At 45.7% G+C, this 16,113-nt stretch overlaps 1 protein-coding gene across 1 annotated transcript; it reads right to left on the reverse strand.

Annotated features, from left to right (window-relative positions):
- Positions 1–10,675: 10,675 nt before the first annotated feature.
- On the reverse strand, positions 10,676–15,616 carry NOBOX (NOBOX oogenesis homeobox). The gene is made up of 8 exons (XM_070615354.1): positions 15,452–15,616; positions 14,334–14,910; positions 13,783–13,947; positions 13,392–13,527; positions 13,032–13,117; positions 12,571–12,802; positions 11,942–12,222; positions 10,676–11,196 (listed from the first exon to the last, which is right to left on the reverse strand). The coding sequence occupies exons 1-8, from the start codon at positions 15,614–15,616 to the stop codon at positions 10,895–10,897; spliced, it is 1,944 nt and encodes a 647-aa protein (XP_070471455.1). The 3' UTR covers positions 10,676–10,894.
- Between the last annotated feature and the right edge of the window lie 497 nt (positions 15,617–16,113).

A 16,113-nucleotide genomic window follows, 5' to 3' on the forward strand; every position in this document is an offset into this window, starting at 1 on the left:
CACTTTATATGTGGCACGCCTACCACAGCATGGTGTGCCAAGCCGTGCCATGTCCGCACCTGGGATCCGAACCGGCGAACCCCGGGCTGCTGAGAAGCAGAACGTGCGCACTTAACCACTGCACCACTGGGCCAGCCCCAACAACATCCTATCTATAGCCTCTCTTCTGAATTGTAACATGCTTGGAGCTTAAAATCTATAGCTATATGCTGAATTATTTCCTCTGTGCCCTCAACCACGTTGAATTTCCATCTATCACTTTCACCTACTCACACAGCTTAGAAAGCTGTTTTTTAAAGTTTATTTTCACCATCAACTGTTCACATAAAGTTAACTATGATCTTAAGATTTTTATTCTGCACTTCTTGCCCTGTCACAGTCATTTATAATGATTTTAACACGGTCAGCCTCCATGTTAATATCTGGAAGGCTCACAGTTGGAGATGTTTGCTTTCCCTAATGTTATTTTCTCTCAAACAACTTCTATATCCATGATGTGACAAAAGATCAAATGGATTTGGGTTCTATGATGCCTGATTCTTTTCTAAATTAGCATTTGGGATAGATGTTTAAAAGTCTTTTAAAATTTAAAGAGATTACATTCACTGGCTCCCTTCTTTCACATACATTGATAAACCAAATGCTCTTTTGGACCCCATATTGCTCTACCCATAATAGTCTGTGTGCTTTTAAGTATTTAGGAGTGCCGCCCTTATAACCTCTTCTCCTTAAGAAGATAAAATTAGAAATCCAGTATTTTGCTACAGTGGCCCTTTATAGACACAACTATTCCTCACCCACGCACCCCAAGACACATCACTGAGCCGTGTGCATGTTTGTACACGGTTCTGAAACCTCTATGTAAATATCTTTTGGTGGTGATTTGGGCCTATCACTCATTCCACTCAGTCACCCCAAAGCCACATTTGCTATAAACATGACTCAGGAGCTGCATGACTGCAGCAGCTCCCGGCCTGTTTAATGTAATCTTCCAACTCTGAAATCAGGTGTGCGGAGGGGCCAAAGGTTACGAGTAAATGAGCTAAAGAGAAACAGATGCCACACTCAGCAATGATTCAAAGGTACTTAGAACATTCTCTGTACTTAATAGTTTTTGACCCGCTTCTTTCAACCTGCCCATTTTAAATGACAATTACAGAAGAGAAATTTCTCTAGCCTCTTCCTTGGAAGAAGATAAGGCAAACCATCCCTTCAGTCTGCAGAATTCCCAGGGAGCATTGCAAAAACAAGGCTATGGGCACAAAGAAGACTCAGGGAGGGCAGGTGAGTGGACGAGCGCCCTTAGACAGACGAGTGTTTATGCTTCCTGGGTGGCCTGTGAACAAGGAATGTGTGGAGGAAAGGAGCTGGGCTGGTGTGAGCTGTAAACTTGAGCGAGCTGGTGAGGGTGGGAGTGACTACTGATCCCTGCTGCTTGGGGAATGAGTCATGGGCCTGAGGGCAGAGCCTGCTACAGGGAGGGGCCCGAGTCTGGCCCACAAACTTCCCTGGGAGCACCAATGGGCAGATAAATATTTTCCTGGCAGTTTACCTGAGCATTTCAAAGAGGCAATTATCTCTGAACAATGCAGATGGAAATCCTGAAGCAGAGTGGGAGCTGGTCAGTTGATTGTACTGAGATGGAGGATCTAAATCTGCTCACAGACCAAGGGGCTCCTTAACACCAGGGAGAAAGTTTAGACTCTTCTGGAAAGGGTGGCTGAGAGCAATAGACCATGGGATACTGTAGCAGAGTCCACAAATCCAGCAAGAGAGATGTTAGCCATCACAGAAGCAGACAGTCCTAGGAAGAATAGGAAAATACAGAAGGCAATGGGATGAAAATGCAGAAGGATGGGAGGCATCCAGCCAGTTCTAGAGTGTTTTCTTTTTCTTTTTTTTTTTGAGGAAGATTAGCCCTGATCTAACTACTGCCAATCCTCTTTTTACTGAGGAAGCCTGGCCCTGAGCTAACATCCATGCCCATCTTCCTCTGCTTTATATGTGGGACGCCTACCACAGTATGGCATGCCAAGCGGTGCCATGTCCGCACCCAGGATCCGAACCAGCGAAACCCAGGCCTCGGAGAAGTGGAACATGCAAATTTAACCTATGCGCCACTGAGCCAGCCCCTAGAGTGTTTTCTTATTGAGATCAACTTGTGGTGGACTGTTGGAGTCCAAAGAAGCCTAGAGATCTTTGTGTCTCACACCGTCACTTGTCATAATGGAGCCTGGAGAGGGGAGTTAATTTGCCTAATGTCACTCAGCCAGTTATAAACCACAGATTAGAACAGTCTGATGTTCGCCTCTAGGATTTATGCAAGTGGTTTGCTGAGTTTGTGCTCATCATAAAAGGTTTAAGGTGCTTGCCATAAAATGCGAAGACTGAGCAAACAGAATATGTATAGGCAGATTATTTTTGAGAGAGTGGAAGGTCAGACTTGTGGAATTGTTAATAAGCAGGTTTGGGTGATGGAACTGAGCTTGGCCAGGCAACAGACTGGAAACAAAGATGAGGTGTGGTTTTTGCAGCCATTGCACATCAGGGCCTTAAAGAAGTGGCGAGTCAGATGGGGGGAAGGGTGCGTGTGTGTGTAAAGAGGTGGCTGTTTAGATTTAGGGGAGAGAAGTACAAGAGGATCTTTACTAGAAGATAGAATTTATGCAGGAATACTGGGCTTCCTCCTCAAAGTATAAACCATATTGGCATTAAGGGAAAAAAAAGATGGAGGAGGAGTTTTCCAGCTGAAAATCAAGGAAAATAAATGTATCAAATATTTTTTTTAAACATTTGATAGTAGTCCTTTCAGTTGGTTCTGGGAAACATTTTTTAGTTGACTGGGTATGAAAATATACCTGATTTCACCAATTCAAATAATTAAGAATTATAGGAAGTAACAGAAAAGTCAAACACAGGGAATACAGTCACACACCACATAATGACGTTTCAGTCAACAACTGACCGTATACACGACGGTGGTCCCATAAGATTAGTACCATAGGGCCTAGATGTATAGTAGGCTACACAATCTGGGTTTGTGTAAGTACACTCTACGATGTTCGCACATCGACAAAATCGCCCAATGACACGTTTCTCAGACCCCTCCCCATCATTAAGCAACACATGACAATAATGAGCAAGAATGTGAAATAAAGAAGTGGGCAAATTGGAATGCTTGGAAACATTGTATGCTTGTTATTGATGGGAACTCAGAAGGGAACACTGAAAAACAGATTGCATCCCTGGCAGGCTACAGGAATATGGATTGGGGTAAGGGAGCCGAGTTGGAGAGGACACATTGGATAGAGTTAGATGGAAAGAATGCCATAAGCAGCAACAGGATAAAAGTGCACCAGAAAAGACCATGGAATCTCTGTGGGTGGAAATTCCATTCTCAGATAATAAAACTGTGGCAGGAGGAATGTTCTTGAGGCAACTTGATCAGAGTAATGAGACTAAGACAAGAAATGTGAAAGCTACAAATGAAGATGCAGAAGCTATAATGCAGAGGCAGAAACCAACTCCTCTGGACTTCCATATTTTGTAAACAGTATTCCTAGATGCCTAGGCTCTAAAACCTGGAGTCAGTCTGACATTCTTTCCTCCTGATCCACAAAATTAAATTCCATTGATATCTTCCTAGCATTGCTCTCATTGATTGTTTCTCTCTCGTTTCTTTACCATTATTATATTCTGAACATCTCATTCCTGGACACTAGAATGACTTCCCCATTGGTCTATCTTCTCCCAGATTTCACCTGCAATCTTTCTGGAGGAAGGTGCTGTACCAGTGTCAGATTTGGCTCTGTCTTTTTTCCCCCTTTCGTTATCTACGAGGCAATAGGCTTGTCACAGCTGGCCCCCACCTGGCCATCTAGCTCCCACCCATCCCCTCCAACTGTCTCCTTTTCTCACATTGCCCCCACACACACTTCAATTCCCCTCTGACTGTTCTTCTCATATGTTCCAATCCCCCTTTCAGTTTTAGAACATGCAGCTTCCTTTCCCTTTTACCGCTATTTTCTCTTCCCTCTTCTCACTACAATGTCCCTACTTCTTTTTACATCAAACGAAACAGTATGAGTATTTAAGTTATTTAAACACAGGCCTGGGGTCTTGGAAGGATTTGATTCTAAATCTGGCCTACATCACACCCATTGTTTGATGACACCCACCCCCACCTTCTGACCTTCCTTATTATCTCCCTCTAAAACTGTCCAAATACATTGCTTCCTGAAGTTGGCACTTCCTGACATGGGGTTACATCTTGTCCAAAATTTATATCTTTTGCAAATTTGGGTAAACTCAGACACCTCTCTGACTCTCAGATTTTCATTGGTCAAATGAATAACACCTTATGGGACTGTTGTGAAATGAGATTACCTATTAGAGAGCTAGATACACAATAGATGCTAAATAAATGGTTATCATCATCATTAATACTTTGAGGACCAATTTCTGAGTTAGGTAAGTAAGCTATTTTAGCTCTTCACGTGGTCTTGTGAAACACACAAACTGGCTATCGTTAATAGCCTTTTACTTGTTAAGGCTCTTTCAGGTTTGTAAATGATATCAGCATTCAGGAAGCAAGACTCCTTATCTGCATTTGGTGAGGTGGAAAATAAAACAAACTCAAAAGACTTCTACTAGACTTGATTAAGACATTCTTAGGAAATCATTTCAACCTCAGTGTCCTCCTCTGTAAATTGAGATACTTATATCTAATTTGCACACTTATTTGTCCAACCACCTCTCCAAACCAAGTGACCCAGTTGGGCTTTTCACTTTTTCCCCATCCAGCTCCTCCAAGTCTTTCCTCCTCTACTCAGGCCGTTCGTTATCCATCTCAATGCCACCTTTCCTTCAGCCCTTCTGTCCTCTCCTTTGTGGGTTTTTCTGTGAGTCCACCCTAGGACCACATTTCTTCATGCTCCCTGCTCTTCCTGAGCAGTTTGATTTGGTCTCTCGAGCTCCGCTAGTGTTTTCTATGCTGAAGAGGCCCAATGGCAACCTTTAGTCCTTATCTCTCCCACAGACACTGGTTCCATATTCTTCTCCCTAGACATATCCACCCAGAAACCACAGGAACTTTGGCCCCAACATACACAAACAAAATAATCTCCTTTTGCCCAAATTTGCTCCATCTCCATTGCTTCCTTTCTCAGTTATCAGCATTTCCTAGTTACTGAAGTCTTTGTCCTCTCCCCTGTCTCTCCAATTCCTTTCAACTAATTTTCTCTCATATTATACTAACTCTGACTCTTAAATATTTCTCAGATCTGGTCCTCTTCTTCCTTTACACTACTGTACTCTGGGCTCCATCGTCTCTCACTTAGACTAATTCAGTAGCCTTGTCTCGTTTCCCTGCATCTCCTCTTTAAGGCCTCTGATCTCCATTTGTCTTTCTAAAATACAAATCTGGTCAAGTCAAGCCCATGAGTTAAAAATGCCAATGCCTCTCTAATCACCCGAAGAATATAGCCCAAACATCTCAGCGTTGTGTTTAAGGCCTTTCCCACTCTTCCCGAACGAGCCTCATCTTCCATCACGGTCCCGCCGATGGCCTCTTCTGCATACAAATCCAGCCACTCTGAACTTGTCCCTCAGCATCTTTCCAGTGTCAGTGGACTCGCATTCACTCCACCTTCTTCCTGAAATACCTTTGCTTGCCTTCTCTGCTTTTCCAAATTCTACTCTTGCTTCATGAGTAATGCCTCGAGCTCCAAAGCTTCCTTAGCCCCCGCAGATATGGCTGCTCCAAGTTTTGGACTTCTGTCACACTTTGTACTCACGGCTGGCCCTGCGCAGCATTGCCATCTGTGTTGTAACTGGTCATTTGTGCCGTCAGACTCCCCCACAAGATTGACAGTTCCCTGAAAGCTGGAAAGACTTTTTATTTATCTTTGTGTGCACTCAGTATGGTGGGTGCCTGTAAATCCCCACCAAATGGCAGAATGAATGTCTGCCTTTATTTCTCAGGACTTTGTTATGAAATTCAAGCGAGGGGGCATTTTTGAAAGAACAGTATAAACTAAAACACAAACATAAAAAACCTAAATCTCCTAAACTATCTCTTGAACTAAAATAATACCACTTCCGGGTGAATGAAGGAGACACCTCACTTCCAGGAAGTCAGACTTATTCTTAATTAATCAAGACCATTTAAGACTTGGAGTGGAATCAACAAATGCCAAATTATCTTTTGCAGCCTGTTTTCCTGTGTTCTTTTTATGAAAATGATGTTAAAATATACATTTTAAAAATAAATTCTAATGGACTATCTCAGAAATATATAAATAACCAATATAAAAAATTTAGCTAACAGGAACAGAAAATATAATACGAATCCAACAGATTTCAGAGCATTTTTTTAGACAAGCGTGGAGCCTGTATGGAGGGTTATAATTGCAGGAGGGAGGGGAGTACCGAATGAACTGGCTTTATGCGATGAACCCAGGACTGCTCAGGAGCCTAAACTGCAAGGAAGTTGAGTAGAGATACAGAGGCGAACTCCTGGATGATCTCTGTCTGAATCACAAAGTCATCATGGATGTGGCGTCCTTAGCAGAGCGCTACAATTAGGGTTGCCAGATTTAGCAAATCAAAATACAGGACACCCAAATATTGCAGAAAGCATACTTATCCTAAAAAATTATTTGTTGTTTATGTACAATTCAAATTTAACTAGACATCCTATACTTTATCTGGCAAATAAAGGTACAAACCAAATGACTTTAGTATCTTTGAACCTGATATTAGTGGCTCTAGGGCGTTTTGGAGAAAGAATTAGCGTGAACTTTCTTACTGTAAACAGAGTAGTTTAAGGCTGCAGTGAAAGTAGTGGTAGATTGCCATCTAGTGGACAAATTGTGATAGTGGAAGCTTAAGTTGGAGGGATAGATTTTTGCAAGGGAGGATTCTGGCCCTGCCAACTGCAAACCCCAGAGAATGCACTGTTGAGAGAGCCATGATATCAAGAGGATGGGGGGAGGGGGAGAGGGGAGGTGGGAGGAGTGCTGAAATGTGCTTGCCCTGAGATCCGAGGAGAGGAATGGCCTGACCGTGGCTCTCCAGCGTGCAGAGACTTGGCTCCCTCACTTTAACCAAAGCCAAAACAAAAGCGAGAGCTATGTGTGAGAAGCTCCCCATCCTCCAAATGAGGCTGGTGCAGAGGGATGTGGAACTATCCAAAGTGAAGTTCTACAGATGTAACCCCAATTATAATGAGGAACGAAAGGAGTCGTCCAAAAGGTAACAATGTGGCTACAAGCTCAGATTTTAAAAGGGCTGAAAAGGTGTGAAAGTTAAAAGGAGGCACATTTGGACTTCCAAGAATAATATCTCAAAGTGCGAAGCCCAGAAAAAATTCACGCTGCAACACATGCTAAAGACCAATACTAACAGTAACACTAGCGGTGATGACAATAGAACCAAACTTGGAACAGAAAGGACAGGGAAAAGAGAAATGTACTTCTCATGGCAGACGTTATGATGTCAGCAGACGTTATAATGTCAACATACAATACAGAGAGAGCAGACGCACTTGACTCGTATTGTAGCCTGTCTTCTCCAGAAAGGAAAATAGTCTAGGAATGAAAAGGGTTGGACGAAAATCGATGGTCTTAAAACCCAAACAAGAGTCTTATAGCTGATTTAAATAATTCTTTTTTTTTTTCAGAGCAGAACAGATCTCTAAGATTTAATAGAGGCAACTTTTGTAATTTTCAAAGAGATGATTTGTAGAAATGAAAGGAGAATAAATTTAATGTAAAATTCTCACAAATTTCTAGAAGAGATTATTGAAAGATGTTTTGTGAATATTTGGATTACAAATTATCATAAAAGACAATAGGCGTTCCCTAAGAATAAGCCATGCTGAGCTAAGCTCATTTATTACGTTTAGGTTTACAAGAAGATGAAATTATTAGAGTACAATAAAGAGAACATTTTTTTATTTCAGTGAGTCATACAGCAAAGTTTTTTTTTTACCAAAATCCTTTTCCAAAATCCTGGAGATGGCAAAGAATGGCCCTGAATGATAATGTTGTTGGAGGATTTTTAGCTAGTTTGACTCTCTACTCAAAAAAGTGCTCGTTAATGGAGTATTTTCAAGGAAGGATGCCAAAATGTTGTATGCTTGTATTCTGTTTACTAATTATCAGCTATTTGACTATAAAATGTATAAAACATACTGATCAAACTTGCAGAGAGATGGGGGCCGGCCTGGTGGGGCAGTGGTTAAGTGCACACGTTCTGCTTCGGGGGCCCGGGCTTCGCCGGTTTGGATCCCCGGTGTGGACATAGCACCCCTTGGCATGCCATGCCGTGGTAGGTGTCCGACGTATAAAGTAGAGGAAGATGGGCATGGATGTTAGCTCAGGGCCAGTCTTCCTCAGCGAAAAGAGGAGGATTGGCAGCAGTTAGCTCAGGGCTAATCTTCCTCAAAAAAAAAGAAATTTTGCAGAGAGAACAAAATTGCAAAAAATGGCGAATGTTATATAAGGACTCCAAACCATTTAGCAAGCTCAATAATGGGCTAAAATTAACCAAATGAAACTGAACAAGTGATATAAATTTTTGTATATTTAGATTCAAAATGTCAATTCTCCAAATACAAAATGAGAGATACTGTCTTTAAAATAGTTTCTATTAAATGATCTAGGGGTCATAGCTGACAATAAGTTTGTTTTGGGCCAAGAATATGAACTGGCTGCAAAAAATAAAGCCAATTCCTCTCAAAACCCATTAAGAGAAGAGGGTGTCCTATTTGACGGAGGTGACAGTCACACGGTACAAGGCAGTTGACCAGACTGCATTCAAAGTAAGTTTCAGTTCTGGCACCACTCCTACAAGAGACATCCATAAGCTCATCTTCATTTCAAAAGAGGTCTCTAGAGTGGTAAAGAGCCTGGAGACGGAGCCACACGAGGGCAAGGCTTTGAGAAATGACTTTACAATATGAGGTTTATTCTTTGTAGCACACGGAAAGCAAAACTCAGATCAATTAAACAATATTGACTTCCTCCTAGTAGAAGGAAGAACTTTAAAATAATTAAAGCTTTCAGAAATTCTATAGGCTTTTGTGTAAGGGTTAGCCACCCCCTCCTCTGCAGCCCCCACTGGAAAATCAAGACTGAAGGATCCTTCACCTCCACCTGCAGCAACTCCTGCATTTGTCAGGAGCTTGCACTTGTTAGCCTGTGAGCTTTCTTCCCCCTATAGGATGCTATGCTTCTAAGATGTCTGCACCATTTTCTCTTTGTTTGGTCTATCATTCATTCTTAATTCTCAATTAACTCATTTTGTTTTTGGTATACACTATAAGATTGTCTAGGACTTTTTATCTGAGTGTTGCATGTAAGCACAGACCTTCAAGTGCCATCGCCCTTCAATTCTTGGCTTTAGATGGCTACACTGTTGCATTTGCTCCATACTGGGGTGCTAATAATCTGAGTGGCAGGAACCTGAACCAATTAAGAGCTGGAGGAGTAAGCATCCAGCCTCCTCACAGAGTTTTGAAAGCAACAAAATTTGTGGTGACAGAGAGGAACACTGGCGTGTAATTGAAGTTATCGTCTTCCACATTTTCCCCCTATGTCTCCTTTTAGGCTGCTCATTTTGTGGGAATCATGAGACAGAATGTGAAAAGATATGTGAAATGTATGCTTTAAAAGACCCAGTTATGGGTCATAATACATTTAATATTTTAATGTATATATTCTAATCCCTAAATTAAGTCTGGCTATTACAATCCTTGAGTAGCAATGAGAGATGATGGCTAGAGTACTAGAGCTGAGCTACTAAATAGTGTTGGTCTATAAAACCCTCCACAGATAAATGGACGTGTGTATTTGTCTAAGAAGTTTATTCTCCATTTCCAATTATTTTTCCTTTTTGGTTCTTGGGGGTTATGACCCTAGAACTGTTATGATGGATATAAGTTTATAATTGCTTATGATAAACATTTTTGAAAAATGTTCTTTCCAATAATCATAGCATTTGGAGGTCCACAATGGCACCCCCACACACATACCCCCTAAATGCACAGCGAAATGGTTTAGGTGGACAGCCCTCAATCCTAGCTATTTGGATGATGTAGGCTCATCAGGCGTGGGGTGCTAAATATATATATATATGAGAGCATCTTCCTCTTGGTTCTCCTACTTCTCATTCCTACCCCAACCGGCAGCGAAGAGCTTTGAGGAAATAAGTCATGGTTCAGACACTAGAGACTTGACTTAAAATATCCTCAGGCTTCTTTTATACTCCTATCCCTACAGGGCGAAATTCCAGAGAGGCCCAGGCTCGGATTTGCTCAGGTCCAGTTCTGAGTTTGGGAATATGGTTTAAAGGCAAGACTGAAGGCAAGGCCCAAGATGCCCAATTCCTCCTCTAGCAGGAGATGGGCCCAGGGAGGATGCCAGGCTCCACATGATCATGCCCAATGGACACCTCACATGGGACGCCCAGGACTACATCCAACAACCAGTCAGCTGAGTGGAAGGCAATGAAGGAAATGGAGCTTTGTGTGAGTGAGAAGACACATTATTCAGAGAGAAACCAAAGAGTACACTAGTTTATTGCTTACAGTGGACACTTTGGCTCATTTGTCTAGCAAGGAAAAAAAACAACACAAACTGATAACAACATTCAGAATATAGCCATCCTCTGTCTTCAGGACCACCATACAGAGGTGTGAAGAAAAGGGCAGGGCCAGCCCTCTTCCTTCTCCAATCAGTGTCCAGGAAGATGAGCCTACACAGGGGGAAACAGCCGACTTTCACCCCAGGTAACAAAGTCCACTGTCTTTCCTAACACGTCAACTGCCATCTCCCCAGTGGCACCCCAACACTCTCTCATGGAGCAGCCTCTTCTCTCCTCCGCCCCACAGCTAGGGGGCATGGCTGTTCGTGTCTTCCTCTTGAACCTCCTTGGGGGCTGAGGGCTGCTCCCCAGAGGCGGCAGCCTGTTCCTCTTGTGCCTTGCTGGGTAAGGGCCCAGTTCCTGATCTCGTCCCTTCAGGCAGCGGGGTGAGACCTGGAGAAGGCTGCCTGCTTGTAGCCTGAGCACAGGGAGCCGGAAACAGATCGGGGAAGAAGCCATTGCCTCCCGGGGGGTGCCCCAGAGCTGGTGGACAGAAAGGACCCGGGAAGGGCAGTTCTGGCAAGCAGGGGTCATTCCACGGGACTGTACCTGTGCGGTCAAAGAGCATAGGAAAGATTAGACAGGATTAAGGATATCAGCCCCAATTCAACATGTTCTGTGACAGAGCTCCCTCCCTGCCCCACAGAAACATAGGTTAGGACCCCATGCAAGTCTGCACGAAATACTAGCACCAGGTGCCTCTTCAGGACCAGGCATGCTCCTGACTCGAGGCCCTGTGGTTTTGGAACAGTCACACAAAGTAGACCACGGGTCAGGCCAAGTGCCCTCTCACACAGGCAACAAGGAGACCAGGAACCAACTAGACACCTCTTTCTTCCCTGTCTACTGGAATTTACTCTTAAGAAGATGGTTGCTTCCAGAATTGCAGAGATCCGAGTGGCCCGTCAGAATATTAATATTGCTGCCATCTACTTCATTGTGCCAAGTACTTCATTCATATTGTTTCTAATCCTCACCAAATCCCTCTAGGATATAGGAATATTATTCCCATTTCAGAGTCCAGGAAACAGACTCCGGAGAGCTAGTAACCGCTGAGCTGGACCTCACCCTTCGGTTTTCCTCACTCCAAAGCTGTCTTGCTGATTCTCACTCTGCTTTGCAGCCTCCAGGAAATTTGAGGAAGGAGAGCTTCGTCAAGACAACCAGGGGCAAGGAAAAGTGATTCTCTCACCACCATGCCATGCCTCAGCCTTCCCTCCAGCGAATGAGGCTCTCTGTCCCTTCCCACCTTCCTCAATCACAAAGGGCACCTTCTCTTCCAGCCCCAACTCACTCATATTCCCAGCAGGTGGCTGCAGCAGGATCTGCCCTGATGGCAGGCCTGGGAAGTAGCCCTGTGTTGTACCCCCATTGGAGCCATAAGGCAACGTAAAGAGAGAGTCTTCCAGCAGTGGAGGTGTCATTGAACTGGGCATGTGGAAGGGGAAGGGATGCAGGTATGGAAACTGGGGCTGTGGCGCCTGGGGGAACTGGAACAGTCCCGGTTGGTTGCTTGGTTGGTAATCCTGGGGTTCCAGCTCTTCCAAGTATGAGCAGGTGGGTGGTGGCGTGACACTGTGGGGAACAGAGGAGTATTTCATGAGGCTCAGGGGTAGTCTCCTCATTCCTCCCACACAGTGGGTGAGTCCCTTCCCCTCACCTCTCCCCATCTCCAGGACCCCAGACTTGCTGCCTCTTCTTCGTCCTCTTCCTGCTCCTGGCTTCTCACCCTCATTCCTGCTCTATTGCTGTGATAGCCTGGATCCTTCCCATCCTAAATCCACTTATCCTTTGAATCCTCATTGCATTTACTACTCCCTGCTTCCTCAGCTAACCATTTCCCCTCCCAAGCTTCATCTGTCTTTTCTCCTTCTATACCCCTCCCAAGATAACTCAAGTGACCATCCCCATTAGGTTCTATACCTTGTCCCCCAGGACCCACAGGGGCCATTCTTGTGGCTGCTGTCACTGCCAGGAGTATCCAGCAGCAGAGGCATCAGTTGAGGGGTGTGGACAGGGCCAAGGGGAAAAGGAAGGTTGGCTCTTTGAACTGGTGGAGGGCTGAAGAGTGGTGGGGTCACTGCCACCTTCTGAGTACCCTCACTCAGTTGGCTTGGGGCCAAAGTTTGGTCAGACGTCAGCAGAAAGGGGGGCTCTAGGAACAGAAGTCAAAGAGGCATTGTAAGAGTAAGAAAATGGGGAGGCAGATTTGGGATTGCTGGATAGTAGAAGTGCCATGCCCAGGTCCCCCAGAATAGGCCCCCATGGACCAAAACAGTAGAAAGCTTTCGCCCACTCCCACATCTATCGAGAGAGGACCCTCTGTCTTTGCTGTCTTCCTAGCTGCCATATTCCTCAGATAATCCTCAGAATGGTCAGCTCACCTGGGAGAGTATCCAGAGGGGGCACTTGAGGGAAGGTACCAGGCTCTGGGTCCATAGGCACAGTAGGTGGCAGCTCAGCTGCAGAACTGGAGGCAAAGAGAATGAAGATTCTAGCTCGAGTGGCCCCTGGATTTAGACCACAGCCTCAGTGCAGGGAAAGGATGCCCTATTCCCAGACTCTGCCTCCCTCCGAAGCACCAGCAACCTCCTGACCCCATCTACCCCAAATCTCACTAAATATTAGCCAACAACTCCAGGCTTCACGCCCAGCCTTCCAATGTTCTCTCTTAGACCCCAGGATCCCAGTTAGACCCCACTTCCTACCTATGGCGAGGATCCAGGAAGAAGAGAAATTCTTACCTGAACTGACTGCGGGCAGGAGTGGGGGCAGGGCCTGCAGGATTGTCATTATTCTCCTTCCCATTCAGTTTCTCCACTTTTCGCCACTTTGCCCGGCGATTCTGGAACCACACCTGCAGGGGAGAGACAAGAAGAGCTTGAGAAATGGGGCAGAGACTAAGAGTCAGGTCCTGACTGTCACGGAGTGAGCTCCATGACTTCAGGAGGTCACCACCACTTTGCTTCAGATGCCTCTCGGTCAGATCAGTTTTATAAAAAGGTTCATCTAGATGGCTTCTCAGGTACTTTCCTCTTCTCATAGTCTAAGGCTGTAGCTGTGTGGACACAGGCTAGAACACAGCCAGATCCAAGACCTCACTTCACCCCTATTCACGGGGATGTTGGCACATGCTCTGCTCTTTGAGAGTTCCAGGTGGTGGATTCTGGGAGAGTGTGCCAGCCCCCATTACCATGATGCGCTGGGGAGTGACCCCCACTGTCTGGGCGATCTCCCGGCGCTTATCACTGTCTGGGTAGTGGTCTTCTTGGAAGATCCTTTCTAGCTCCTCCAACTGGTCTGGAAGAAAAAACTCGAATGAGAACACCAATGATGCAGCAGCAGAGAAAAAAGACAAATGCCTTCAGGATGGGACCACTGTCTCCAACCCAAGGGCCTTCCCAGAGCCTTGTAACTAAATTCTCCATTGGGCTGGGGCCTCTCTCTTTTGGGCTTTGTGGCAGGGAACGAACCTGGTCCCAATGTCACTTTCTGATAGGCAACCTAACCTTCCCCTCTGAGGGTCAGAGGTCATGGCCCTGCCACAGGTCAAGAAAGAATCCAGGACAAGGTGGTATACATACTAACCACACTCCAGTCTCCTGGGGCTATGTTCTCTGTGCAGCCTGCCTTTCCCAGAGATGACACCAGATCTCTCAGGTGTCCTCTCACCCTCAGGGACTTACCTGAGCGGTATAGGGTTCGAGTCTTTTTCCGAACTTGGCAGGTCACTTCCGGGGGCCTCTTCTTCTGGTCTGTGTTGTGGCTGTTCTGGGCCAATGTGCTGAGGAGGTTGGCCAGATGGCAGGGCCCCCGGCCTGACCCACAAGGCACTGGGTTGTGTGTGGCATGGGCTGAGTTAGTGACACCAGGAGATGACGTGGAGGCCAGACCCATGGCATTAGGCTTTTTCTGCTTACTGGGGGCTGGAGAGCAGGACCTCTTCCCTGGCTTCACCTCTCTCACCAGGAGGGAGCAACCCTCCCCCTGGGGCTGGGATCTAGGTGGGACCAGAGTTCTGTCTTTGTGGACAGCCCCCGAGCCGGGGGGCTGGCACACTCTCCCAGCATCAGCCCCCGTTAGTTCTCCAGGGACCTCTGACGGCTGCTTCTCCCCAGAGACAGCGCAGGAGAGGGGCGGTTCCTCACTCGGGGCATCCTGAGAGTCGGGGGCTGAACTCAGCCATGGTTCCTCCTCCTTCAGCCCAGCAGCCAGGGGCTCGCCTCCACCTTCCTGGCCTGTGGAAAGCCAGCAGCCACTCACCTTAACACCAGGGAGAAGGAAGAGCCTGGACAAAGAGGATATGCCACTTTCTGCTCTACAACGGGTCTCCTGTTTGATCTTAAGCTTTACTTTGTCCACTTATCAAATGGGGTAATACTTCCAGGCTTACCTTCCTAACGTGGCTATTGTGAGGATCAAATTAGATAATCCAATTGCTTTGAAAAATGTATGTATATATATGCAACCATGAGGGGTTGCATACGTACATAGACAGTAGGTGAGCAATCCTAATTGGGGGAACACTCACTCTCTCCTAGTTCCTGTTTTTTCCCAGACACTGGAAATGGGAGTCTGAGGAACAGGCGTCTGGTTAGGCCTTTCTAAGCAACAAATGTTGGGATTGGGGGTGGACTTGGAAAAGAGAGAGAGAGACTGAGATTCTGATTTTGCTCAGACCGGATCTAGGGTCCTGGTGCAGACAAAGACAGTCTTGCTTAGAGTAGGGACAAGGCCAGATTGGATGGTGTCCAGAAGGCTAGGCAAGGACATCAAAGGAGCTAACAGGCACGGGCATCCTCACTTTCCAGAGCTCACTGTGTCCCTGACAACCCTCCTCATCCCCGTGTCCATCCCCACCTGCCTCCCTGCAAAACGGAGGCTCACTCAGGGGCCTTGGCCAGGCCGGCCCTCTTGTACAGCTACACACAAGAGGCCCAGCTGGCACTGAAAGGCCCTTATCACTCATCCTCCGAGCTTGTCTCTTTCTTTGAGCTATGGCTGGTTCATCAGGAGTTTACCATATCCCGGGCACTGTGCTAAGCACCTCTCAAAGCTTAGTACAGTGTGCATTCAATCCCTGAGCAGTCATTATTATCATCTCATTCTAACAGATGGAGAAATATGGAGTAGAAAGTTGAGTAATTTGCCCCCTATCACACAACACAGCGCTCTCAACCACTACCCAGACTGCTTCCCAGGCTCACCAAACCCTCTCCAGTTCACCTCCCCACTTATTCACCACCCCAGAATGCTCGCCTCAAGGAGCTGCTTTATCATTTCCAAGGAAATTGGAATCTTTTTAAATGGATGCTAACCAGTGACTAAGCGGTATTGTTATTTTAACGAAAATTGCATGAGATTCTTAAGGAATGACTTTCTAACGATGTGTACAGAAAGATGGACGGTCCTGGGCCAAGGTGCTTAGTCAAATTGTTTCCCAGGGTACACATTAGACCTGACTGG

Source organism: Equus przewalskii, chromosome 4 (assembly GCF_037783145.1).
Source record: "Equus przewalskii isolate Varuska chromosome 4, EquPr2, whole genome shotgun sequence".
Lineage (NCBI taxonomy): Eukaryota > Metazoa > Chordata > Mammalia > Perissodactyla > Equidae > Equus > Equus przewalskii.